General features: G+C 45.6%; 1 protein-coding gene across 3 annotated transcripts in view; it reads right to left on the reverse strand.

Annotated features, from left to right (window-relative positions):
• LRCH2 (leucine rich repeats and calponin homology domain containing 2) overlaps positions 1-10,584 on the reverse strand; it is a 40,611-nt gene extending 30,027 nt beyond the window's left edge. For all 3 annotated transcript variants that reach the window (XM_059859731.1, XM_059859733.1, XM_059859730.1), the window contains exon 1: positions 10,262-10,584. In XM_059859731.1, coding sequence (XP_059715714.1) covers positions 10,262-10,547 — 286 coding nt within the window. In that variant the 5' untranslated portion in view covers positions 10,548-10,584. The remainder of the gene's footprint in view (positions 1-10,261) is intronic.
• Between the last annotated feature and the right edge of the window lie 1,207 nt (positions 10,585-11,791).

Below are 11,791 nucleotides of genomic sequence, written 5' to 3' on the forward strand. Positions count from 1 at the left end.
ACCCACTATCTCTCAACAATTAAATAAAAAAAAGGTAAATAAAGAGGTGGGAGATAGCATGACTTCTATTCCAAGCAATTTTTCATTCCATCATTGCAAAACAGCATTAGAATAGCTCCAGGGGTTGGTCCAGATTTTTATGATGAGAAAGATTTGAGTATCTACAGTTTTCCACAATAGTCTCATATTGAACGTACTTGCAGCTTTTTAAAATCAAGTTAAGCTATTTTTATCCAAAGTAAAGGATGATTTCTACTCCAAAAACATTTTCATAACAAACAAGAAATTTATGAGACAGTATTGCCTATTATGGTAAATAAAATGTAGATGTGAAACATATGCAATTTAGGTACTTTTTGAAGACTAATAATACAACAGATGACCAAAAAAATCCAGTCTGAAAAAAGGAAGGAACTTTAGGAATAGCGTGCTCCTCTATAAACAAGACAGCTTCCATCTCACCTGAAAGCAGGCTGCTAGCACTTGAGAATGGCTTTGTAAGGGTTAATAGACTGGAGGAGCAAGGGAAGCTGCTAAATGCAGAACCACAGATGATTTAGGTTGACAACTCCTCTAGAAGTGAGATTATAGGAATCCTTTGCTTAACCAGTTTAGACTGGAGAACTCTCAGTGGAAGTGTTATGTGAGGACTAACCAGAAGACACTACCCATGGTGCTCATGAATCACAGGGTATTTCAATACATTATCTCTGCAGGAACAATGAAAGTGAGAAGTACACCATTACTAAGGTTAAATTTGGAAGAGGAACTAGAAAAGTATGAAGAAGTTGGCTGCCCTTTAGTTTTCTTTTGACAGAAAAAGTAAAGTCTTTAGTTACTATAAGATGGTGATTAAAAAACAATATATAGAAAGATCAAAAGGAAAGAATTCCAGGAAACCAGTCTGGAAGGGAAGCTATAAGAAGTGAGAAGTTACCTTCTATCAATTTAAGCCATGATCAAGAGGGAAAACAAAAAGCTCAAGCTGTCAAGTTACAGCAGTGTGCAGGTATTTAAGAAGTATTACCATCACATTTGCCTTGGTTTTGCACTTTTCCCTAAGGATGCAGTACTGCTTCCCATCAGGAACATGCTGATACAACAGACCAGCCTTTTATTTAAATCAGAACAGTTCCTTTTATATTCAGGTATTACATACACTACATGTTGAATTTGAAATAACAGGCTCAGCTAGGAAATTTACACTGAACGTCATCTTGATATTTTATAAAATTTTTCATAAAAATACCTTGCTGATCCAAGACACTGGTGTTAGGCTTTTGCTCCAAAACTGTATTAAGAAACTAGATCATAAAACCCCCACATTCCTCACCCCACAAAACCCAGAACTGCTCTCCTAATTCATCACAGATAGATTTTCCTAGCTCGCTTTTCTAGCAATGCTTTAGCCTAAGCCAAACAAAATCTAAGAAAAGTTGTAACTGTAAAATTAATCCTACAGAAGACAGCAGATGCTTAAAAATAAGTGTTCAGACTTGATCCCAAAGATACTCTTTTAGTCAATCTAAACATGAATCTGAGATCACCACACAGAACATGGGTAAAACTCATTTGTCTGTCAGATGCAAGATTATTCTGGAGAAGGAAAAAGTAGCTTCAAACACTGCAGAAACACCTGCATGTGGTCTCTGCAGGAGGCACAAGCTGTCCATGTCCACAAACCACTGACTGAAGAAAGCTCTGTTACATAAACAATGAAATGGGTTTGTTCATGCTAAGCGCTGTCTCTGTGGTTAGTCACAGCAGACAGATCTCTTCCTGCCTTGGTCACTTTCTCAGCAAACTGGAGAAGGAGCCTCAGGAGAAGGGAACTCTTCGGCCTCCCAAGTTCACCTCAAATGGGATGTCCCTCTAGCATTTCCCTCAAACTCTACACATCTACTTGTAGTTTCACAGTTCCAATCTTAATGTATGACGAGTGACAGAAATGTTTTAAAATTTTCCCTTCAGAGAAAAAACAAACCTGGATAATTAAATAATAAAAACCAGAATTCTTCAGACTTATGTTGCAAAATGAAGTAGTGAACAATTAAAATACATCTAGATGTAGAATGATTTCCCATAGTGATATACACAACAATCATTTTAGTTGCAAAGGAGACCAAAAATGTGGAACTTACTGGCAAAGAATGTTCAAGAATTACAGCACCATAAATCTACATAACTGTGAATTTCACATACAAATCAACATTTGCTCTCCAACATCAAGAGCAATGGTGAAGGACAACACAGAACAATCTGAGCACCCAGCAGCTCTTATGCACAGAAAGGAAGCTGAGAATACCTGCCAAAACCCTGTAGCTCTCAGGAAACTGAAGTGACCACAAATTGTCAAGGAAAGCTACGTACATTTGAAGTCTACTCTTAAAAGCTTATGTAGCAATATTTAACTTGATTTTTATCTGGTGTGTATGGTCAAGTCAAGTAGAAGCAGTCTGTCTTCTGTTTAAAAAAAAGAAAAAACACTCCCAGGACTAGAGAGGGCTACAAGCAGCTTTTACTTTTTTTCTACTGGGTGTTTGACAGCATGGAATAGCTTCTGGTTTTGTGAAAAGGTACTACAAACAGATATCAAAATGGTATTTGGATTCTAAATCCAGCAACTGAAGATCTAGGGAATACCTGCTTTACGGTTATCCCTGCCCCAAGTCTAGTTACAGACTTGATCTGTACAATTAAAATGACAAACAAAGAAACTGTACACAACCACACAATTGAATTTTCTCATCAAGTACAGAGGAAGGGTTGTACAGGCAAACAGAAATTCCTTTTCATGCTAATCAGTACTTCTGAACAAAAAACAAAATGCTTTTTAAAAATACACTTTTACTACTTTTGAGACGTCAATAAAAAATAAAACAGCCTGTCAGACTGAACAGTTCTTCCACATGACAGAAATGATTCTCTAACGGGCCAGACCAATCAATGGTTGTTTCTCACACTTCTGCTACCAGGGAGAAAGAACTGAGATCCAGCACGCTGGCTCTGAAATCAAAGCAGCCTTAAGGAACCCACTATTCCAGCCCACCCTCACTAAGCCTAGTCTCCCAGTCTGCACTGGGTACACCCAAACTGAGCATGTCTAAATTGGCAGTTTGTTCCAAGCAATTCTTGTTTTTCATGTAAGCTGCCTCTGCTCACCACATGTTGGTTCAGGTATGTGAGGTTTTTCCTGAAATCTCTACCAGTAGAAAACTAAACCAGAAGCTCTGATCTCAAGGCTGGAACAAGTGGGGGACACGCTGGTGCTGATGTGCTGCACAGCACTGCCGGTGCTGCTCACACAAATCAGATTTGTTACTTGAGGTGCAACAAGCATGCTTGAGAGAGACACTGATTATTTATTTCAGAGTTGTGCAAGCCTGGGTGCTCAGGGGTATTCTGCAAGTCAAGAACAGTAACTATCAAAACTTATTACTATTTATGCATTTTAGCAAAGAAAGGAATTAGTGTTCACTGGCTACAAGTTCCATAGTTCTCTTTACAATTATTATTTTTTCTTCCATGGGCTCAGGACCTCTCTTGTTTCTCATGCTAATTAGTCTGAGTGCCCAGTGCCTCCCCCTTTTGGGTCAATAGGTTTCTTGGCTTGGTGGTCCATCAGTCACTGCTGTGATCTCCCCCTGCCAGAATTACCTTTGATCCACTCAGACCTGATCCAGCAGAGATGCTGAGTTGGCTTTATAGGCTTCATCCTTATCTTGGGGGGTCTGCCAACTGTCCTTGTGGCCTGTAAGTTCTGCACTCCCTGTGCCCACTATCAGTGTTACATCCTTCTTCCCAAAACTTGTTAGCTGCCCCCACATCTGAGATCACTGAAGCCTGTCAAGCCCTAAATCTTAATACGGCAATTCTTACACCACTAATTTGTTTTTTTAACACCTGGACATCGCTTAGTTCTTACCTGTTAGTTTGCTATTTGCCTCATAAATTAAATTTCCCTCCTTACTGAGCAGGCTTGAAAGTACACAAAGATCAAGGAACGCCCTTTCTCAAGAAAATTTTACATATTCCACATTTTGCGACATGAGGATGAACTCAACAGATGAACAGATGAATTCTTCACCACATTGCAACATTAGAAAGGTCCGGACATTTCCAAAGCAAGGTAACACAGTGCTCCAGCTCTGGAGTGTGTTCAGCTCTTTTAGCACAGCATGATTTAAATGGAAAATAAAGAACACATCACCAGGATCACTCCTCTGGCTGGCATGTGAAGGTGTAAATTCACATATCATGTCAAAAGCACATAATCCATTACTTCACATCAAGGATTATCTTCCTCTCCATTGCTGAAGGTGTCTTGGCTCCACAAATCTTTCAGAGTTTGAACTGGTAAGCAGAAAATCCCACTGGAAGCTTTTTTGTTTTGGCACTTGAGTATTTAGTCTACAGTATAGCTGTTAAAACGCTTTACTACCAGAAGGAGTATTTTCTTGACAAGTCAGCAAGACTTCTTAAGCTGCCATATTACAGCACAGGGCATCTTCCTCCCACTTAAACTCACCATCATTTGTTGGTTTAATGCTGACAATTTCTTTTCTGGCTTCAAAATTTTTTAATTCCGAATTTCTGTCTCACAGACAAGTAATATATGGGAAAGTAATCCTCATCTGGCAATGAAGCAAAGCCTGGGTTTATTAAGGAATATCTCAAATATACACAAAATTCCCAAGACTTACACCAGCCTCTGTATGCTCAGTAACACACATCCAAGCCTTTGTCCTGACAAGCTTACAATCTAAATAGACAAGAGACAAGCTACAACCAACCTGCAGTAATCAGTGTTTACTACATGACTTATCTTTTGTGCAGATAAAATGCCTTGTCGCTGAATAAACTGAGCAGAAACATTTCTGAAGTAAGCTAAACTGCTGGAAGACAAAGGACACTGGAGAACAAGGCAACTGCACTAAGATGAAAGCAGAAAAAACCTGAAGAAACTGGGTAAACCAGCAGTCCATGAGCACTGACCTACTGTAGCAACTTCAGCATCTGCTCTGACTGGCTGGTGCCTCCCACTGACTGTCCTATTCATGCCAGACCTCATGGCAATGTTTAAGAATGGCAGCAGCCTCTTCTATTAGCACAAAAATCTTTCTACAGTACCTCTCATTAGTAACAACCTGGAGCAAACACTCTCAGAAATCTTTTAGTTCTAGGTCAGTCTTCAACAGAACAAGTTCTGGTCACTACATCTTGCTTCCACCTATGGGAACGTTGCTGAAGTGACAAATGGCAGGAGTGCTTGGTTTAACACCCAGATGGTTGGGGATTTGCTCCTGTAGAGCTACACCTGCTGCTCAGCTGCCACTGAGCTGGGGCTCAGGGCTCCTTCAGCCTTTTAACTACACAAACTCTTTTTCAGAAGTCATTCATTGACAATTGGAAACACATTTGTGATAATCACGTCTGCCAAGCACTAAACTATTTTAGCTCTATACCAGAGTATAAGACTTTATTTTTTATTTTCACCTGAAGTGTGCAACCTCCTCTAGATCTGTGAGCACATTCTCCTAGCAAGTGGCACACAGTCCCAGGCTGGAAGAATGATGAACATCAGACTGTTGGACAGCCACAGAAAAGCAGAGAACTGAGAAGTCTCTTCCCACAGCCATTCCACTATTTTATCACACACACAAAAAGTACCAAATAACTTCACATTTTCTGTGGAACTCCAGCCTTCAGCCCTGATTTAGTTACCTTTCTGCTAAGGACAGATTTCAGCATTAAATGCCTTGCTGGGAATATGAGTATGTACTTTTGAATCAGCTCCAACCAAGTAGCCCAACTTAAACAGGAAAACACACTTCACCAGAAAGAGTCTCTCAAAAAGCAAAGGCTACTCCATTATTCTTTATCACATAAGGTTTTGCAATACAATTCACAAACTAAATTATTTGCCACCTCTGCAAATAATCACTAACAAGTAAAAAACACATATCCAATAAAGTTCCTTAGTTGATCAAACACAGAAATATTACAGACCTTAGATATTGGATATTACAAAACATAAAAATAGTCAACGCAATGGCAAATTTAATTTTGATGGATGGAGATGGTAAAAACTCAAAAAATTACAGATTGCATGTTTTTTGTAGGTCAGTATTTCAGAAAAAGCTGTAACACTAAATTTATTTGGTTTATTAACATTAAGATATAAGTGGTATTCTTCATAATATAATCCTTTTAGGCAGGCAAATAGTAATAGTCAGCTCCTTTAACTTCAAGTCACTGAACTGAACTGGCCCATCACACCAAGTATCTTTAACCAGGATCCTTGACAGCAGCCCTCAGCAAGAAAGCCTCAAGCACACAGAGCTCATTTCTGCTATGCCCAAACACAGGACGGGCTGTGAGAACACTGCAGAAAACTTCCGTAATTGTTTATAAACTGCATCAGATGCATTTCAGAGTATAAACACTGACTCCGCTCCCCGAAAAAACATAGAAACAGAGCTCCTCTTTTTGTTCAAATCTGAAGGAAATGCTGCTGAAGAACCACATTTTGCAATGTGTTTGATTTCCAGAATGCAATCGAGACTTAGGATATACATCCTATATGAATGCTTTTTTTTTAGCTGAATATTGGATTTCTTGTTGCTCTTCAATTACTACTGTCCTCAATTTAATCAACATTGGCTCCACCAACAGAAATAATTTTATTCAGAAAGGAAAATATAATTGGTTTAGAAGTGCATACTGTAGAGGCAGAACTGCATTATAAATTAACATTCTTATGCATTTCACACTCAATATTAAGCCTTGGGGGTTTAATCTGTAATCACATGAATGACAATATACCTTAGAAGGGCCAGAAATAGGATGTAAAAAAAGTCAAAGACGTGCAAGTAACGGTGACAATGGTCTCTGTAACAATGCCACGCCAAGCCTGGTACAGGCAGGACAGGACGGCTCACTCCCAAGTCATACTGGAATACACTGGTGTTACTCCTCCATGCCACGAGGGCAAAACAGAAGAGAGAAAGGAGAAATTTCTACATTCATCTATTTACAGGCAATCATTCACCTACTTATAATTGCCTGGGAGCTCTCTCAGAATTAAGAGGTGGGAATTGAAGCTGTTGTGACAAAGCCATAAACAAATAAGCCTGATAGCACCACTGCATTTTCTGGAGCCGTCAATCATGCACCTTTCCTATTTACTAAATTCATTTCTTAAAGGTGCTCACTAAAAAGAGGAAAATCGCTGAAGGCACAGGTTGACTTAGGTTCCTGTGCCATACTGTCAGACTGAACTATCTTTAAAAAAACAAAACAGCAAACAGAACTCTTCAGCCAAGCAGACTGTGATTACACTGATGTGATAGACTCAATTACTGAACTGCCAGGGGGCCTAATGCTGTTCACACAGACAGAAGCAAAGATACACATAAAATTTCTGGAATATTCAAGACATCTCTTGATATCTCAAGAACTATGATTTTCTTTTCAGAAGCTCATTAAAAGCAACACAAGATCTGTCTGGGCAGCCAGAAGACAAATTCAGACAAAAAATATAATAAGGATTTTCTGGCCTAAGTATAGCAAGGACAACTCACAGTTAAGAACAATCAAACAAAAAGAACCAAACAGCCAGATATGGTCACTATGCTTTAGACACATAATTTAAAATAAAAAAACTATGCCTCAGTATTTGCAAATTAAGTACTGGCAAGCCATTATGTAAGTTAGATGCAAAATAAAATCCCAAGCTATTTTTGATAAATCAACAGAAGTTGTGCTTCAACATAGCTCTTGCTGACTTTACTGATATAAAGATAGAATATTCTGGGTGTACAGTAACACTGCAGATCCTGCTGCCTAAGGGCTGGTGATATGGAAAAGAAATTGTTTACATCCACACTGGCCAGAGAGTAGTTTTTTTTAATATTTGTTTCAAGTACCACAGAATTGAATTTCAGAGTCACTGACATAAAACAGAAAGTGAAACCCTGGAAAGATTAGTGACCCAAGCCCCCATCTCCTCAGTCCAGAACCTTGTTCATGGCGATATTTGCATATGAAACAGGGAGAACTGCTACAGAAATACCAGTTACTGCATGACTGCTGCCTCTTAGGCAGCTGCTAATTCCCCATGGAGCTCCAGGCCACACTGACACTGTCAAGGATGTCCATGATTCACCAGCAGAACACCGTTTACCCACTTGACAAAAATTTCTACTGATCAAGTCAAAATACAGACTACAGGTCTTTTTTACAAGCATCTTTTGAAAGACATCTAAAATTCGTATTTTACCAGGATTCATTCATAAACCAAGACCACACTAAATCAGGATTCTCCCGAGATGGTACTTACATAGATGCAGTTTAACTATTTCAGTACAGGATTTTACAGCAGCAAGCAATAAAGCTATTTCTGCCAGAGACAGCCCTTAAAACATTTTCACACCACCATTCACAATAACAATTTAATCCTGATGGGAATGACTGAGCTCTACTACATCCTAGAATACAGAGACAAGATCACTATAGACAGCTCTGATTCAAACGTTGAGATTTAAAATAAATGGACAAAAAAACTCTACCAAAATGCACAGAGCAATAAATTAGAAGCAAACAAAAAGTACAGACCCTTGATGCTCTAGCTTCAGGATACAGAAAGTCTTTTTAATAACAGACTGCCTACATGCCTAGTGCTTTGGTTATTGAATAACTACACAAAGCAGTGACCAACAACATTGCCAAATGCATTTTTATGCTACTACAAGGAAAATTATGGCTTCCATTATTTCATAGAACCTCTTTTTATTTCCAGGTACCACCATGGACTGTTTCCCATTCCAAACAATATGCCAGCTATTCATAACCCACGGGGAAAGAAAAGCCCCAAAACAAATCCCCCCACAGCATCAATTCACTCAAACAACCTTTTCAAAAGCCACTACTCTTTATGAACAAAAGATCCTGGGCCTTTCAGTAATGTTTTCGTCTAGCACATTGTTTAAAATTATCCATTTTCATCAACTACCCCAGCAGCAAAAAACCCCCACAAGCAAATGGAGATGAGCCACAATATGAGAGAACCTCCGTGGAAAAGGTAGCTTTGTTTTCCAGGAAGCGTACAGAAAAATGCCTCCATATTTACTTCACCTAAAAGCCTGGGTAAATCCAGGCCCACACTCACGATATCAACACAGTGAACACACCAAGCTCTCCACACTCGCTGCTGGATGCTCACACATCCCTCGCACCCGCACTTGGAACCACCTTTCCGCTGAGCGGGGAGGGCGATACCCCAGGCGATCCAGGTTTTACTGCAGGGAATCAGACACCCTTGAAGGTACAGCCCAACACAACTCGGGGCTCTCATTCACCCGAGCGCGAACTCAAGCGCTCCCCTCACCCTGCTCCGGACACACCAACTGCAATGTCCCATCCTTAAGGCATGTATGGACCGACATGGGGGACAAATGCCCGATTCCCTGTGACGGCCCCTCTTCCCTGCAGGCACACAGACCGCAGCACCTTCTCCCCGCCGCGCACGGAGCCGTTCTCCGCCCCGCACAGCCCCGGAGCCGGCAGTCCGGGCACACCGAGAGCGCCGGCTCCGCTCCCACCACCCAGGGGACAGCAACTTCCATCCCCGAACACCGTGAGCTCGGACACGCAGGCCGGGCTGTACCGGGAGCCCCTCTGCCCGCACGCACACCACACACACAGAGCCCTGTGCCCTTCCACACTCACACACGCCCCTGTGCTTTCGCACACGCTCACACAGAGCCGCTCGCCCCCCGCCTCCCCAGGCACCTCCGGGCGCCCCGCTCTGCTCGCACACCGCAGGCTCAGCGTGCCCCGCTCCACAGCCACACCTGCACGGACGCTCGCCCCACAATCACGGGGCAGAACCGGCCCCAGTGCGCCCAGCAAGGCCCGGACACTGCAGCCCCACATCCTCCACACCCCAGCCCGGTGCCTGCATGGAGAGCCCCCCAGACGCGGAGCCTCCCCGCTGTCCCCCACTGCCCGCACCCAGCGGGATCCCCGCTCCTCACCCACAGCGGCCGCTCCCGTGGCACCCCCTCGGCTGCGCCCACAGCCCTGCCCCGCCACCGCGGGGATCCCCCCGCTGCATCCCCGCACCCGGGCCCCGCACCCGCCACCGCCCGGCCCCAGCGGCCGCCACAGCGGGTCCGCGCCCCCCGCCCCCAGCGCCGGGCCCGCGGCGGCCCCGCTGGATTCTCGCAGCCCCGGCCCGGCGCTGCCAGGGCCCCCTCACCTGCTTGCGTGGTGTCGCTCAGGTCGCAGCCGCTGCCGGGGAAGTCGCGCAGCTTCCTCCCGCTCAGGCACAGGATGCCCGAGCTGCCCGCCTCCTCCAGGGCCCGCTCCAGGCTGCGCACCGTGTGCGACTGCGGCAGAGCCGCCGCGCCCCAGTGCGGCCCCGACGAGAAGGAGAGAGTCAGGTGCGCGGGGATGCCCAGCCCCGCCGCTCCGCTCCCGGCCGCCGTCCCGCTCCCGCTGCCGGTGCCGTTGTTGCCGCCGCCGCCCCCCTGCCCGGCCGCCATCTTGACCGGCCCCTCCACAACAACGGCTGTGGCCGCTGCGCAGGCGCCGCGGGGCCCGCAGGGGGCGCCGCGGGACGGGGCGGGGCCTCGCGGCGCCCTCGGCCCCGCCAACCTATCCGCGGCGGCGGCAGCGCCGAGGGGCGGGGCTTTGTGGAGGGGGTGTGCCGCTGTGTGCCCGAGGGCTCGTGTGCCGCTAGGGGGCGCTGCCGGGGCTGAGGGAGCGGGATCGGAGCGGGATCGGAGCGGGACCGGGGTGGGACGGGATCCTCTGGGCAACGGAGGCATCCCGGGAGCAGGGGCAGCCCAGGAGGGAGGGTCCCGGAGCCGGGACGGGAGCGGGCGCCGTGGTCGCCGTTCCGGAGGGCGAGGCTGCGGGGAGACTTCGGAGCCGAAGGAACGCGGGGAACATCGGCTCGGCAGCCCCGGCGCCGCTGCGAGGGCGGCCCTGCCCGGCCGCGGGCTCGGCTCTGCCCGCTGCCCTCCGGCACCGCTCGGCTCTGCCCGCTGCCCTCCGGCACCGCTCGGTTCTGCCCGCTGCCCTCCGGCACCGCTCGGCTCTGCCCGCTGCCCTCCGGCACCGCTCGGCTCTTCCGGTGCCCTCACGCACCGTTCGGCTCTGCCCGCTGCCCCGGCACCGCAGCTCTCCTGTACCGGGAGCATCGGAGCCTCCGTGGCCTCTGTCTCGCAAAGCCGGGCACCGGCAGAGCCGGGCACGGACTGCAGAAATCACCCACGAATTGTCTGTGGCAGAACAAAGGCAAGACGAGCGAGCGGCTCACCCTGAAATGGGTGAAGGAACGCTCACAAAAGCCCCACAGACACGAATGCGCCGAGCTCAGAATATGAAAGGGCAGTGGGGAGACACAAATCAGAAGTCCCTTGCAAGGTCCAGAGCCCAGTTACCTGAATTAAATGAAACAGACCTGCTGGCATACTGGATGCATGGATAATTACCTTTCCTACCATGTAATCGGTCCTTGGTAGGTGCTGCATATTTCTCTTCCAAAAATGGCTCTGGAGCTGGGATTAGGAAATGCTATAGAAAGCCTCATAGACCCACATTTTAATGCAATTGTCATATGTTTGATGAACAGAATCTGCTTTTAAGCCTTGAACCTCGGCAGGATCCTTGAATTCCTGAATTGGTTTGGGTTGGTTTTTTTGTTTATTTTTGCATGCATGTGTCATGGCTAATTGGGGGATCTCAGGGAAATTCCCTCTCCAGGGGCTATGGGAGAGCCTGG

The sequence above is a fragment of the Haemorhous mexicanus genome, chromosome 14, assembly GCF_027477595.1.
Source record: "Haemorhous mexicanus isolate bHaeMex1 chromosome 14, bHaeMex1.pri, whole genome shotgun sequence".
NCBI classification, from domain to species: domain Eukaryota; kingdom Metazoa; phylum Chordata; class Aves; order Passeriformes; family Fringillidae; genus Haemorhous; species Haemorhous mexicanus.